The 17,042-nt window shown below is 38.2% G+C and overlaps 1 protein-coding gene across 3 annotated transcripts; it reads left to right on the top strand.

Moving 5' to 3' along the window:
* Window positions 1-6,876: 6,876 nt before the first annotated feature.
* Window positions 6,877-16,339, top strand: Smp_137070.1 (hypothetical protein; the record flags this gene model as incomplete). Of its 3 annotated transcripts, XM_018796660.1 has the most annotated exons (6): window positions 7,051-8,112; window positions 8,145-8,242; window positions 11,161-11,392; window positions 12,535-12,702; window positions 14,889-15,150; window positions 16,182-16,339. In XM_018796660.1, the coding sequence occupies 6 exons, from the start codon at window positions 7,051-7,053 to the stop codon at window positions 16,337-16,339; spliced, it is 1,980 nt and encodes a 659-aa protein (XP_018651780.1). The 3 variants fall into 3 exon arrangements, with proteins under 3 accessions (XP_018651781.1, XP_018651780.1, XP_018651782.1); XM_018796662.1 differs by lacking the exons at window positions 14,889-15,150; window positions 16,182-16,339 and adding an exon at window positions 9,417-9,655 and having other exon boundaries at window positions 12,535-13,048; XM_018796661.1 differs by lacking the exons at window positions 14,889-15,150; window positions 16,182-16,339 and having other exon boundaries at window positions 6,877-8,112; window positions 12,535-13,048.
* Between the last annotated feature and the right edge of the window lie 703 nt (window positions 16,340-17,042).

Here is a 17,042-nt window from a genome sequence, read left to right as displayed (position 1 = left end):
AGCGGGATCTCTACATCTGCTTCGGATCCCACGCTAGATGCACCTGAGACCACATTCTCACGTCCCAGTCAACAGCACGTGTCATCTGCCCCGTCTACGGACGAGACTTCCGTCTCACGTCCAGACCTGCAGACCACACCGCCCTTGACTGCGGATGAGATTGCAGGCTCACAAGGTTCGAACGAGACTACCGTCTCACGTTCTGGTCGCCGAGTACGCTTACCCGTACGCTTTCTCGACTAACCTCATAACCAACTACGAATACAGTATAGGAACCTACCCCTATACTACACGAAAGCTACACTGTTCTCTTTTTCTATCATTTTTTTGTTTACCCCGAGCCTACGCCTCTGACCATCGCTGTTCTGGTATCGTCGACTTCAGTCAATCTTGGCGAAAGCTGGCCTGATCACCCACGCTCTAGTCAACGCACTCAGTCGATCTCTCTGGCTCCAAATACGTATGATATACAATTGGTCCCGAATATGGTTATCCTGGTCGCATCTGGTTCCTTGGCTCAATCTGGTTTTGTCCTACGTCTGCAGCGTTTCTGGTCCGGACCTCTACGAACGCAACCTTCAGATTCTGGATACAAACCACTCTGGTGTAGCATGCTAATCCAAACAATCAACACAGTACGTTCCTTCTGGTACCGTTCTACGTCAAAGACTTTTGGTGGCAACTCGAGGATCAACGATCACTTCCTGTTCTGCCAACGCCTTCGTCCTACAATTGCACGTTTCGCGATCAGTCCCACGAACGAAACCGCTACGTATCGAAAGAGTAAACCCTTTCTAGCGGGGGGCTCCTGTAGTGACCGGCCAGTCTCGATAAGAACACGATTGGAATAACAGAAACAATTATTATTATTGTAACCAAATGTACCAGAGATTGTTTTACTGTATTTGTTTAACTGTATCAGTTTCACTTCTTGTTCCGTCATCCGCCTTGTTTGGTTCGAGCTTGCTCACGCACTGCTTATTCGCTTGTACTCTTTGGCACGTCTCGGTATTATTTCGATACCACGAGATCGCCAATAAATATACTTGATCTGGACTAGTAAAGCCTTCTGATTTACGAGCTATCAAAGGAACCAAGTCATTTCTGGGCGCGTAAACGAATTGTAGTGGTGATCATAGTCCGTCCTCGACTCGACATCCACTACACATGTAACACATTTTCTGGAAAAGCTTGGGAATCTTTATCATTAGATTCGGTAAAAATCTCTATTGCAGAAAGCGATTCGCTCGGTGTACTGCTCGGTATGATCTCTGGTACTTTGTGGGCGGTTGATGTGACAATTTCATGGGCATTTGACATGGCATCATGTTGGTGAGAGCTGGAAGCGTCACTATTCGGACCTGCTAATTCAGGGATAGTGGGGTTTGAATCCACTACCGGGCACGTTTCTGAAATGGACGTGAATGGACAACTGGGCTTTTCTTGAGAGACTGCTGTTTCGTTCAGGTTACGGCTTGTCGAGGATTCATGAAGGCTGCGATCATTTACCAGCTCTGTGTGCAATTCAGAGATTAATCCATCCACTTCCAACGCATATGCGAAGCACTGGTGATCCAGAAACTGTGTGCGTAATTTGACCATAAACTCCAAATGTCGGTCAAACAGCAACTGTAATCGATCGGAAGGGTGTGCCATTTTTCACTGTATGAATAATGACAAAATGGCATTCACGGACACCAAAGAAAATGTTGGATGCTGATTGCACAAAATAATTGCCTGATTTTCAAACAATTACAAACTGACCTATTTTTGTCCCCGTCGCCAATTGTTATATCTGAAGCGTTACGAATTCACTAGTAGCGAACGGAACAAAGACTTGTGACCAGGGACCTATAAGCTAGCTATTCTGACGCGACTCAGACCCAGATAACTAGAGTAAGAAGTCCAAGTTGGAAGCGGGGAAGTTATATTCCGTAGCAGCCAGAAGCACAGTAATCAAATAAGGGAAAAAGTCAAGCGTATATATACAGCAACAGATTGTCTTTGGGCATCATTAATAAATAGCACACACAATGAAACCATGGACCAATAGCGTTTAAGACAGTTACAAGTGGGAAATATGATGTGGAGGTAAAAAGAGCACGTTTGGCGCGAAAACAGATAAATTCAAATTTCCAAAATAAAATTACAAAACTAAGCCATTTACCAAGTAAGTTCTGGGGATTTGACGTCCCCAACAGTCACTAAGATCACAAGTAAGCAACAAGGGTGCAGTTTTATCGTCACCTTCATTGTACAGTGAGACAAATTCGAAGGTTGGTTTCACAAAATGTGAACAGACCTTACAGCAACTGACTTCAACAAACCTCGTAAATGAGATAGCAAGTGGGTTTGGGCGCATGCAACATGAATGTTTAGGATTTTGTGTTTTTTGTACGAAATAATGGTTCTTTTGTACTTCGTCGTCCTCTGAGCTCGATTTTTGAATATAGAGCGTTCGTTTGTACTCATTTAGCTCTGTCTGGTTCAATTTGTATTATTACGGGGATTCCTAGTTGTTACAATACTTCTAATCATAATAGATTTATTAACCAACCTCGTTAGCGATCCTGAAATAGTACATTCTTGAGACGAATAGACAAAGACTCGTGGTGGAATAAAAAAGTGTCTTCTACAACATTAGTATTGATCGAACAAGCCTCAACAACAGTGAGGATATGCTGAAACTCAGCATTACTATAACATATATGGTGCTGGGGTATTTCAGTTAACTTGAGTCCCCTACCATAGATCCGCCAGATGCAAATATGGTACCAAAGACGTTTGTAGACGACTGGATACATGTCCTTCGTATAACGCTCAGTAACACTGCCGATGTAAAGGATATTCTTCTGCCCAGTCACTTGCTGAAATCAAATGTGAGTGTAGTGTCTGATAAACTATATTTCTAGTACAATATCACCACGAACATCACAAGAGAGTCTCGTGAGACATTCTTTCCTGGGAAACGTATCGGTGTGCAAGGTGTTCCGGGAAAATAGGACTCTGATTTATAAGACTACTATGTTGGAACGTAAATGTTCATTAAGTAGTCCCTTGAGCTTAAGAACATATCGACGAAAAATGTGGTACACTTAGACAAGACGGATAAAGATTCCAGATCACAGCTAATAAAGGCGAATTTACTATCACCCAAACGCTCGCTGCCAATTTTGAAGGATTTCGAGTTGACAAACACCGGTTGTTAACTGGAATCCATAGGCATATGAACAGGCCACATGTTCTAAGTATTATGCATAAAAGCAAACGGGAACTGACTATTAAGGACTGTAACCTCTTGGTAGTTTTCAAGACATTCTTATTGATGAATAGCTTCAAATATTATCGGGTGCTCTGAAATCTGTAAATAAATACAATTTCTTTGACTCTCAGGTGTTTCACACCTAGGACTAATGGTAGTAGTTAGAGCTTCAAAACCAAATCAGTTAAGATTTAAGAATAACTATCTAGATTGGCTTAGACAAGCACTACTGCTCATTCGAAACTAGAACAAGATAACTGAGTAAAAGATGGTCCCAAATTGCATTATAAATTTAAATATACATTACTACTTCAACAAATAATACCACCCAGTTATTCAACCAATGATTTTTCACTAACTAATCAAATCTAAACTAAATTAAACAAATAAATTTATAGAGGATAATGAGATAATTACCAAGTGCAACAAATAAATGGTCCTATGAACACATTAATGCTTTTTATATCGTTTCTAGATAAATCACGTACATATTGTTTGGAAGATAATATTTAATTACGTTGTACTACGGAGTGCTATAAATTCTTGATAGAGTGCTTCAATTCACAATAAAAAATGTACGATTCCAGTCAAAAAGGGAGCGAATTAATATGGCCACCGTCATAAATAAATATAAACTAAAACATCATACATGTAGTCCAGGAAAAACATTGAAATTTGTTGAGGAGCACGTAGGATTCATAATTGTATGCCTTTCAGTCCCGACTGCCCTGACTTGACAAGGAACTACTCAGACCCTTCAAGGAGACATACTTAACGTACATCGCTTCCACCTGATCTGTTCTTCGTACGAGTTATTACCATTCTAACCTTTCCGCCGTTATCTTCCTCACATTTTTATACTGCTCCTAAGGGCCACTTTTCACAGATCGAAACGTCCGAAGACACAGCTTCCACATCTCCTCTCCGGAAATATGGGTATTAGAATAACATTTGATGTTTCTGTAGGGATGGTTAGTATTCTCTAGTTCAGCTTATCTAAAACACATTAGTGAAACAAGCAACCTGTTTCCGACGCCCGTCATACTCATTTCTGATGCTTTCTTCTGCAACTATCGCATTACGTTCCCTCGATAATAGCTGACTATTTGTGAAAGGGGTTGTTTCGTCCTAAGAGTTTCGGATCTTTGAGTTTCAATAACGTTTCTCTAGTTAAAGCCCGTTCTCTTCCCGTATACCTCCCGAGGTACATTCAGCTAGGATCCTTGACCCTATAAAGAGCCACTATTGAACCTTCATGTATTGATGTATGACAGCGCAGCAGCTGGATGTATAGGTGCTATAAGGATTATCAGTATTCTCATTGTGGTAAAATACGATCATTGAATTTGTATGGAGACCGAATTCACAGAAAGAATTATGTGGACTACACTTTAGGATTTCAGTCATCTCCGGCGCCATCTGAAGTCTCGGCATAGTGACTTGTTTAATTGGTGCCACTCTAGACTTGCTATGCAACAAAACATATAGTGGTGGTTTCTGTAGATAACTGACCCGTTCGCATGCAACTGCTTCATAGCCGATTTCTGACGCATCGCTAAATTAATGTAGTTCCACCTTTCCGTCGGGATTATCCATTCTCTTTTTGATCCCTCGAGACACCGTAACATGAACTATCTAAATTATGCGATTTTCCCAATTTAGCCACGTGGACACATTTAGCCTTCTGAGCGGTTAGTTCCAACCCAATGGTGCTTTGCCCATTTTTTGGGCTTTTCAGGTGCGTCAAAGTAAAACTTCAATATATTATGTTTGAAATTCTATTCTAAGCCAAGAGTTCGATGATTGGTATCATAAGCCGTCGACATGTTTATCAAAGACTCTTCCTTACATACATTGAGCAAACAGGAATTTACTTATTTAGAGTTGGTTATCCGTTTCTTCAACTTGAAACCTACTCTAGATAATTCATTTATTTGCATGACAATTGCTTCGCCTGTTCACGGTTGTAAAAAGATATTAAGCGATCATATACATAGAAAGAATTCTTGATAGCAACCATGATAAAACAATCATAACCAAAAGAGAATTTTCGGTCTATCTTATTCATATGACGTTCAACGACTTAGCGCATTGTATTAAAGATCATGTATAATAAACCGTCCTCTGAGTGTTGACCACTTGTCCTCATATTTGGAACAATGCGAAAACATAGACCGGCATTGCTGACGGGTATAAGTGTTTCTAACAGTTTTACGTCCACCCATCTCGGGTTGAATAATGTGTAAGATGCAAATCTTCCGTGGTCACCGGTATGTTCGTCAAATCCCACTTCAGAATCTTGTTGATTGTGCTCGTTTTCAAATTCCGTCCGAAAGCAGCAATTAAAGGCGGATCAGTGGGTTTTAAAATTCAATTGCACACAGAATATTAGTGTTTTTATTCTAACCTTGTCTGGTTCTCCTGTACCAGTTTAGTCCTATAGATTAATTTGATTTAGTCAATCTTCAGATCACAGATTACTATTAAAAGCTTACAACAAGCTGTTGCAATAGAACGGACTACCGAACTGAGGAGGATACGAATAATATAAGCAACAAATGAGTAATATAGAGGTCTGTAGTGTGGAAATGTTGATGATAATCGGCAGAATTCTGTTTGTTAGTGGTTTGGCTTTGACTTCAATATAGTACTGCTCCGTCAAGTTGAGGCCAAAGCTGAACGGAGGTATTCTAAAAGTAGCCAGATAAGGTTCGACGGTATCACTGTCATAACGTTATTGTACTCAGAGTACCTCTGTAGATGGGGTTTACTTATGTTGTTCGGTTAGGTCCAAAACTACTAAGATTGAGATGGAATGATATGACCGCTTAACTGATTTGTACATTCATAAGACGTCACACTGTAGCCCGACTCATCCTAACTGTTGCCCAGGTAGCCCCACTAAAATAACGCATTTAGAGGATAGAACAAATCATGCTTCAAGGGTATGTGTTGAGACAAAAGTTGAATGAAACGGTGATGATGAGATGCACTTTATAGGTACACAGATCAGATTATCCAAGTACCGCTCATCGTCTGCTATCTTGATGCTTCCCTACCAGCCATTAAATTCCCAGTTGTGTTGAGCTTGACGGATATTTTGATTAGGCGCAGAGGTAAATAAATCCCCCAAATAGGTAGTCCCGTAATTCTTCGACATTGATTTTAACGTCATTAGGTTCACTGAATGCGCTTGGTCAGGCATTCACATCAGATCGCGAGTTGATACGCCGTGTTGCGCATCCCTTGAAACTACTATCTAGCTTAGATCAAACGCTTGTCGACATATCGACAGCTTTACATACATATATATTTGAAGCCCTTCACTTCTGAATTCTGATTTTACTGGATTGGTATTTTCCGACTATAAAGATGTTACAGACAAAAGTGTTATGAAAACCCGAATATCCGTGGCATCTTTATAGAGTTCGGTATCAAGACACTCACCCTTTTCAATCTTTCGGAACAATTAGTTCGGCTGTTATCAACCGGATAAATCCCCTGCCTTCTGAGCAGCTTTGTTAGTGCTCAACAAGATTTTAGGATTGCGGTAGGTATAAGGAAGCTTCCTTATTTAGTTCACTGGGCAACGTCATTACGAAATGATCAAATTAGGCACTTTTTAACCTTCTGTGCCTATAAAAATCGATACAAGGGTAGTTTTGTTATGTTTTTGTGTTATTTGGCCATACGGAAAAGTACCTAGTAAACTAAATCACATTTTGTTTTTCCTAGTTACTAACCTTCATCAATTTCATCTACTCTAAAGGCGGTGGTCTGGAGTTTTCATGTTTGCGATGGGGCGGTTGTGGTGGATTTTGGATTTGTTTTTAATTTTGACCGTAAATTGTCAGCCATCTGTAAATTCGAGGGAGTATCCTAATACTGCGCAAGCAGTTAGCGGACAGTTTATGCACCAAGAGACCAATGCGAATACACCCATTGAAAATCTTGATGCGCATTCTACTTATTCGTCCTCAGTAGTTTCAGACGATAATCATATAAGTCATCCAACAGGCAAAAAGCCTAGTTATCTCGATTCATCACATCTTCATGAGGCATCGCCACGTAGTCAAGACCCATCGTCATTTGTTGGGGAAAGTATTCAATACACACATGGGCTGTCAAAGCATAGTGAACCTCAGAAAAATAATATAAGAATTAGTAGTCACGACTCGGTCAGTAATGTGGCAAAACATCACAATCCGAATGTTTATATTGATGAAACACATGGCTCCAATCACGACTCCTCCATTGTCAATCAAGACCATGACCAGACAGGTCCTAGTCATGATGTGTATACAAGTATGCATAAAAAGACAACTCATAATGCTCAGCAGATACCGCCGGCGCCTAATAATCCACTCCACGACATGTCCCGTGGACAACAACCGAGCCCAGGTGGTCAATCACATGATTTCATGTACAAGGATATCGTGTTGGACAGCCGTTTGTCTCAAGGACAAGTACCAGGTGCTAGGATAAACCAGCCACCAACAAACTATTTTCATAATGGACTTGACTCTATGGTGTCTAACCATGATCCCGAGTTGTCCGAACGCCGTCACTTCCACGCTGACAAGGAACCTCGGTTTAGAGATCCTAATGAAAACACTGGATCGAGATCTCAGTGGGAAACCGGGGATCAAAGTAGTCCTCATGATAAACCCAAAAGGTCGCGGAGAGATACTTCATCGGAGTACCACTTGGATGAAATTTTTTCCTTGCCATCACGTGAAGATCCAATACAGAATCAGGCTGATTTTGTTTCTTTGGTAGTAATTGTACCTCCCGGAGTGAAGCATTGCTACTTCTATAAACCAATCACTAACTTTGATGTTGAATATCAAGTAATTCCCAGTTTGAGTGTATTACTTTATAGGTTCTTAAAGGAGGTCATTTAGATATTGGCATATTCATTCGGGATCCTGAAGGAGAACCAATTACTATCCGACCACCGCTATCTGACTCTCAAGTTTCGTAAGTTAATCACTCCAGTTTTGAGTGGCAAGCGAGTTCGTTAACTTTCTTTGGGCATGTACGCACATAGGAACATATCTTATGACAGTTTTCTGGGAATCATTGAAAACCAGTCTTAGTTATAATATTCCTACTAGCGAGACTCCATTCACTGGTAAACTTATTTTCACTCATGTTGACTTTATATGATATATCGATAAGCCACTCTAAAATTTAATAGCGATAGGTCCTTTAATGCACCTGTAGCTAAGTCATCTAAATAATGTTAATTGAATACTAATGTATTAGTCAGTATCTCGACTTTTGATAGTGTGTGTGTTACATTCAGTTTTATTTTTGCGAGTTATTTGAACTTGTGGTATATTCAAAGGTCCACTGAAGATTTAAGGCATGACTCAACAGTAGGTGAGTAAAATTAGGTATTTGAGGTTTTCCGTCTCGTTTTCCTGTTACACATCCAGTTAATGACTGATTGTCTCTCGAATACCCTACGTACTTCGACTTTGTTTTGGTAGAACCTTAATGAAGTTATCATAAGAACTGTTTCTGGACAAAGATAACCTATTTAAATCAGATTATCCCCAAACAAGTAAAGCGATCTGATGAGCTCAACAATGTTTCAATATAGGTTTTCTTCGTCTTTTTTAAGCAGCTTAGATGAATGAAAACAATGTGGAAAGAATTATACGAACCATACTCATAGCCAGTCCCCATTCAATTTTCGTGTTACGTAGCTTTGCCATTCAAGGCATTCATAAAAATGTTCATTAGTCAGCACTGTGTTGTCAGTAAAAGAGTTTTCAGTTAGGATGTAATCCTCAAAAAGCAGAAGAAAGTGTCTTCTGGCACTATGCTTGTGAGGGTGAAAATGTGGAAAGCGGAAAGCCTCAACCGACCATTACATATTCGGAATTTTATTTTGAGAGTTAAAGTCAAAAGTATTTTTGAATTCTTGATAACCTCTGTATTAAGTAGCATGGAAGACTTAATAACACTAGCCACCTCATTGGTATAAAAAATGAACGAGGTCAATTCAAGTGACAGTTTGGCATAAGATCTAATTCAATTGTGTTCAGGTAAATAGTTCCCAGTAAGTTGATGTAGTTCGTACTCTAAAACTGGGTTTAGAACCTTCCTGGTTTTTTTCTGGTTGTCTTTTATCCTATCTATCTAGCCATCGGATGATTATAAGGTCAAAAGCCTAGAAACTTGGTTAAACTGGTTCCTCTGATCACAAGAATATTCTCTCCTTTATAAACCGGGAAGATCAGCCATGATAATGATCTGTGTGGTAGACTACCGTTCAGATTTCAAACTAGCTAAAATCCCGGTTAATCTAACAGAAAACTAAATAAATACGCTCCGGAACTTTTGGATTTAACATACTGAAGAAGCTGGTCTTCTTAGCTTCAGGTCAGTTATGAACTTTTAGCCTCAATAAGGGTTGGATGCCCAATGTCAATTTCTTATGGGTTTTTAGAGAACGTTTTTGACCTTAAGAGTAGTTTTATTGCGTTATGACGTTTTTTAGGCTGTTTGCCTCATTTTTCCAGATATATGGTGTAGTAGCGAGTCACATTTGTCTTCATTCTTAATGATTCTAAACGACTGTCCAGTTTTGTCGGTTGAAATCTCTATTTTTATTTCTTTTGCCTTCAATACCCATCATTGGCCACAGTTATTGCAAAGATTTAGCAGTTTGCATTATAGTCACTTCTGTTCGTTATCGCTTTTGCATCAACTATCAACTATCTCCAACCACCTAACATAAAAACCGCATACAATGCCAGTTAGACTAGTGGTCACATTACAATTTGACGAATAGAATTCAGTCATCATTAAGATCTAGAAAAAAGTGACTGGTTAGCATTCAGTGATCAGTCAATGTCAGTCACTGATGTTTTCACTCGAGTTCAAATAAGTCTTTCTCTTTTAGCGTTTTATGCAACCAGTAGGGTTCAAACGAGCATGTGCTTTCACAAAAGCATAAATTTTCTTAAATTATGGATGGTAGTGATATAGCTTATTTATTTTCAGTGTTTATATTAATGCCAGCGTTCACAAACGAAACGATATCTTTTTCTATGCTTATACGTTACAACTATTGGGTAGTCAATAGTGGTGTGTATTGTAGAATACTATTTCGAAGTGGTAAATCAATTATTGAGGTTGTATGTTCTTATGACTATGATGCACGTTACACATACACAAGTATTATATACTTCGTTTCACGATACCCGGCGTTGGAGTAGGTTCAGATATAGCTACCGGTGACCAAAAAGAGTCATTTTACTAACTGTTGATCTAATCTGTGTAGTGAAGCAGTTTGAGTCAGCAATAAAATTAATTAGTAGTTGAAGATGATGTCAAGGAGTTTAAAACCCCACATGTGTCTCCAAAATCATTTACTGTATATCTAATCCTGGATGCTATGATGCTCTATATTTTTCATTCCCTATGTTTCATTTCCTCCTCTAAGATTTTAATTTTGTCACTTAGTATAATGGTTGCTATCCACTAGTTTTTCCCGTTGAATTACTGTTGTACTGATGCTAAGTGGAAAACTCCGGTTAATACATATCCATACAACGTTATTCAGTGTTGGGATTTTTAGCGACAACCTGGAAATTCACACATTTGTGTCCTACTTTGTGTATAGCTAACTGGTTGAGTTATGTATTCAATATTGTTGTTCGCGGTATGATTTACTTTTTATTATTTAACATGGCGTGAACTCACGTTAATGAGACGTATTACCGAAAACGGCTACTGAAGACTTCATCTCCAATATCATTTCAAAAAGGCGTTTTTACTCGCTTACAACCTTACTCGTGGATTTCTTGTTAAAGTGTTTTGGGTGGATCTCATTTTACTGTGCATGTAATATATTGTTAACATGCTTTTTTCTTTATTTTCAGAATATCTGTTCCGAAATACTTCCGTCTTATGCCATACGCAATTTGTCTAGACAATAGAAAAGCTAGTTATGCGTATAAAAATGTCTATTTCTCTGTAGATGCTAATTTAAATTGGGACAATCCTAGTGAACTGGAACGACAAGCAATAGAAACGTTACGTAATAACCCCTTGGTGAATTCACAAGCACAAGCAGCAAGTGCTGAACATGCGGAAAACATTGATAAGCTTATGGTTAGTTGCTTTTGTGAATTAGACAAATATTTTTCATTTTCCAGCATTGATCTAATCGTAACTACGCCTTGCGCTCAGCTAGTGAAGTATTCATCACCTATGACTATCAGCGGTCTAACCCCTACAAGAAACCGAAAGAACCGACTAAGAATCATGGGTTTCTATTCTAACAGTTCTTAACGGATCTCATTCTACCCCAAAAACAGGACAGAAAACGTTTACAGTTTTGAAAAAAAACAAAAATAGGAAGTTGTCTCGTAGTAGCATGAGCAAAGATTGTAAGCAACGATGGATAGTAGCTAGCAGTGGAATCCAGGACGCGCGTTTCGTCCTATTTGGGACTCGTCAGCTGGATGTACCTGCATCTCAGAGTTGATGTTCACTTTGGGACTCGAACCCAGTACCTTTCGCTTCAAACGCCATCGCGTTTTCCACTCAGCTACTGAGTTCTGATAGCCACTTGCTTATGCAAGATTGGTCAGTTGCAGTCCTAAACCTCAATGGGAAGATTCAAACAAACAATACTAAGTGAATGAGCAAAGATGTTCAGATATACAGTTCAGATAATAAACAAACAAAAATGTTCAACAGGACTGTCACTGACTCAAATTCCAATTAATGTGTGGTAAATTTTGAGTCTAAATTTTGTTCCATCAAGATTTATTTATTCTCCTGCAAGCTGGTCACTTCTTTGCCTTTCCTACTTAGTTCCACTAGTAAGAATACTTGGAAAATCTCATTATATTGTGTGTTGAGAATCTCTAGTTGGCTTGTTTGGTTTGTAATTTACAGCTGCTAGCTGGAATATATATGTAAATACCAGAAAGGAAAATTCAACACTAAAGGCAATCAGTGTCTAATGTTTTCATATTCGTAGTTTTGACTATCACCTACGTTTCATTATGAATGACAATCGTCCCTTTTTTTATTGTTTTTTTACCCATTTTCAGTGTTTTACTTTCTTTTAGTAGTTGTCATGGTTTGATCATTAATACTGTGCTTACTCTTTTTAAAGTACTGTCTTTCTATCTGTAAAGCAAGTAACCGCGCCTAATTTGGGTTTCAGTATCGTCTGATATATATATATATATATATATATATCACTTCAAGTAGTTGTAAAACCTGTTCATTTCTTTTATAAGGCACAATTGGATATATTATTTGGTCGTTTACGGCGCATCGAGCATATGCAACAACGTTCTAGTAATTTTGACTCTGCAGATAAATCATTGATGGAAGAGAACTTAGAGCGCATCACGACCGGCTCATTGTTTCAAGTTGTTCTTATGATTGCTGTAGCAACCGTCCAAGTTGGTCTTATTCGATCTTTATTCGACCAAAAAAGTTATTTTTATAAAATCTGGTTTGGAAAAAGGTCTCAAAACTTAAATGCTCGTTGTTAATATTGCATTGATGCGGTCAAACATTCTAGTCTAGATTTGCCTTTAATTTGGTTTCCTTAACATCGAAATTTATTTATGCATTTGTTTTGTTTTGTACACTTGAAATATTTTTTTGATATATATGTATTCAATGTCCGTTTAAACCCGATTTTTCTGCTGTTAATTGGCGTCTATTTCATTTAATAGTCTGTATTTTCTCTTTCATTTGCTATTTCGAAATAAAATATCTCTGTAATAAAGATTGGGCTCATTTGTCTTCAGTTTTGTTTTCACTACTTGTTGTGTCCTATTATTGGTTGCTTAAATTTGTATACCTAAAATAATATTTTCCTTGTATTAGATAGAAAGAGTGGTTAAACCAAACGACTAGTCGATCTTATTTATTGTCGACTGTGTTTTGCAAATAAATACTTGATTTCATGTCAGTATATCTGTGACAATCGTATCTACATTTGTTTCATCAGATTACCTTAATTTTTTAACGGATACTCTAGGTTGAACATATTCACTACATCAAGAAGCCCTTAGCATGTATTAATGTCTTTCTCAGGACTGACACCGAATTCTCAAAGTTTGAGTTAATCTGTGTTATTTTGCATTTCGATTCGGAGGTCTTACGGTTATTTCACCTCCTATAGTCATCGTACTTGACACCAGTTTTATTCTCATTGGCACTTTTGTTTAGATTGTATGGGTTTTTTGCTTTTATTGTCTGATAGTTTAGTGATAAAGATTAACAGCAACCAATTTCTGTTCCACTTTTTCGGTGGAGGTTAGGTTTCACTGCTCGATATTTTGTAATAAATTTTCTCAAGTGTGTGGTAAAAAGAAATACCCAGATAGTTTTGTGATGTGTTTATTGCACGTGGTTTAGATTAAAAATACAGTCAGCACGCGTTTGGTCATTAAATACAAGTGGGGAGGGTGTTTTCATTTTCACTTCAATAGTCATTATAATACACGCCATATAAAACATATATTAATTCTCTAGACTCTAAGGAGTTTGGACTTTTGTTCTCAAAATTAGCAAGTGATTCTGTTTTATTTCTCGCTGTCAGGGTTGATTAATTGTTCGTAATGGATGGTCAGAAGCACCGAAGTGTCATTACTTTAATGAGAGCCCTAATTTTCGTTGGGAACATGCATTATTAGTTTTGTAAGAGATCTACATTTCGTTTTCTAGACAGATTTGTTCACTTCCGTATATTTTGATTTCTTGCATGAAAATCATGTCAATAAATGATCATTGTTGGCAAATAATCGCACGTTCTGTACATCTTAGCCGTAAGAAGTTCTGCGTAAAACAAGCAGTCATATCAGTTGTTAATGCCCCCAAATGTCCTGGTACGGCTAAGAGTGGGGAGAGTCCGCTCTCCCTCTTCAAATGCTCTCACATGACCACGCGTAGATAGCCTCTGTCAGGGAAGTCCTACTCTAGTGGCGGGGGTGTTCTTTACAAAATTGAGAGGACGAAAAGCGAATGTCCGGCGCTTTAACCGGGTTGGTGGACACGGAAAGTCCATTTAGGGTAGTTAGAATACCTTGATTCCAAACCAATGGTGCACATGGGCTCCAATGTCCTGAGGGAACAAATGGCGTAGGAATCAATCGTTGGTCACCGGCTACTATGGGACTGCATGTCCTCACGATGCTCCGCTGCATTGTGGATCAGGTCAAAGGTTCGGGGTGTGGCCCCCTAAGGAAACTACCTGCTTCGGTTTGGGCACCCGGGCAGTATCACAGCCCTCACACAAATGAAATGAGATCTGGTTCCACCGTTGTACCAATATTTATGTGTTTAAATCAATCAATCAATCAGTTGTTAATACTTTGGTTCATTTTGCACTAGGATATACAACATTTCGAAGTGATGTACTAGATTGTCACCTGTTAAAGGTAGTATGTTTGGGTGTTAACAGATGTTTCATCATCTGTATCACAAGCAAATTCATGTTAGAAATTATTTGGCCGATAAATAAGTTAGTATATAATCTACTAAACGGTTTGTAGAAAAAAGTATACCTGATAATAAATCCTTTGTGATACTTGCTTTCCTGATGATTTTTCGGAAATGAATTATTATCCTTGCTTAGATGGGTCAAACTACAGAAGTTACTAGTAATGATGACGAACTGTGGAAAACGGCATCAGAAGCAGGAGAAAAGTTCAGTGCTTTGTACTATCGTGCTTTTGACAAGCCGAACAGACCCGATTTGCCTGGTTTTTTTATGGATAATGTTGTTCTTCTATGGAACGGGAATCGCGTGGAAGGTCAAAAACTAGTGATTGACTTCTTTTCTAAACTTCCAGACAGTACATGCACCTTACACTCGTTATCTTGTCAACCAGTACATAGTAAGTTTGCACTTGATGAATTGGTACTTATTCCCAATTTTGTAATTTGTTATATACAACACTAAGTTTTATTTTACTATCTTTAGTTACTAGGATTTTAGATTTCGTTTTATTTAGCTGTTGGATGATTTACTGACTTTTTAAACTCAAGCCTAACCATTGAGTAGTTAAAAAACTTAAACATAAATAACGTACAGGAGAATTAATAAGAAATAAAAAATTATGGGGATAATAATCTGGGCTTCCAAAGCATATCAAAGATAGGGAAGTAGTCGGAAGAAACGATTGTTTTTGAAGAAGGAACTGTATGGAATATCACTTAATGTGACTAGAATGTTAACTAAAAAAATTTGTTTATCGATGAATGATACTTCATATTGATTTAGGATAGATTACAACGGTCCGCCATTCTTAAGATTACAAGCCATATAACGTAGTTTTCAATCATGACATGCACCTTGGTTACTGAAGTTGGATCAAATAGCGAACGAATTCTAGTTTTTAAACTGGACGAGTACCATTTGATGTTAAGAAAACATATTAAATTTCCATATACTGATTATCAGTTTAGTTTGTTGTTTTTTATTTCCACAGATTTTGACTGCAACAGCTTTTTAAAGAACTAGTAGTGTTATAGTTATAACTGAATAGATGATCATGTAGACTACCGTATATCTTGAATGTCTTATTCCTTAGTAAGTAGATTTAGTGTAAACTAACCAAACCAAACCTATTTCAGGTGGATAGTTCATGCATTGATGTGATTGTCCTCTTGATTTCTATTTATAGGTTAACCTTAAAATAAATATTTACTTGGTTTGGCTCATGAGTTATTTCGTTACCAAAAAGCATAAACTACTTGGCGCGTCGTGTCATGATTAGACAAAGGGATGCGAATCGATGACCCTTATTTACTCCTATTGCCTAAAACCATATACTCGATAATATTTGGTCTTATTTTCTCTGGTACATATTTGTTAATTGTTTGGACCTCATCATTGTTAATAATTGTTTTTGTTTTTCATCTTTAGAAAGCCTAAGCGGTGACCGATTATTGGTTTTGGTAAATGTGTTTGGTACTATTAAATTTGAACAACATCCTACCCACATTTTCTCCGAAACATTTTTCTTAACACAGGAGTCAAATTTATGGAGGGTACAGTCAGTTACATTTCGCTTCATCGACTAATCCTTATAGTTTTGATGTTGATAGAAACATATTTTTCGTATTCTTTTTTGATTTTGGGAGAGAATAATTGTATTAGTCATATATTTTCTTTATAATTTTTAAATGTAGTACGTCAGTTATCCAGGGATTTTGTAATATATTTGGTTGTCGTTAGAAGTTCATTTGTTGTAAGCTAATAATGAGAACCTGTGTTTAAAATGAAAATTATCATTTGTTGCAGTGGTTTTACCACTATTATGTGTATATATTTTATCGGTGAGGAGACTCCATCGGTGACCAATCGTGTGGTACACCACATAGTCACCCGCGGACCACCAGTCACGGCAAGACCTCGCCGACTGGCACCGGACAAATTAGCTTTCGCTAAACGTGAGTTTGACAATTGACTAGCTACTGGTATTATTCGTCCTTCTCACAGTCCTTGGGCCTCACCTCTCCACATGATTCGAAAAAAGGATGGACTTAGTTGGAGACCATGCGGAGACTATCGAGCGTTAAACACAGCTACACGTTTCGATAGCTATCCCATCCCCCACATACATGACATCACGGCATCACTCAAGGGCACGACAATTTTTTCCAAGATCGATCTGGTACGAGCATATCACCAGATCCCAGTCACTCTTGAAGATATAGAGAAAACTGCTATCACAACCCCTTTCGGTTTATTTGAGTTCCTACGAATGCCATTTGGATTACGGAA

The sequence above is a fragment of the Schistosoma mansoni genome, chromosome 4, assembly GCF_000237925.1.
Source record: "Schistosoma mansoni strain Puerto Rico chromosome 4, complete genome".
NCBI classification, from domain to species: domain Eukaryota; kingdom Metazoa; phylum Platyhelminthes; class Trematoda; order Strigeidida; family Schistosomatidae; genus Schistosoma; species Schistosoma mansoni.
Note: the sequence above shows the minus strand (reverse complement) of the source record. Positions and strands in the feature narration are given on the sequence as shown.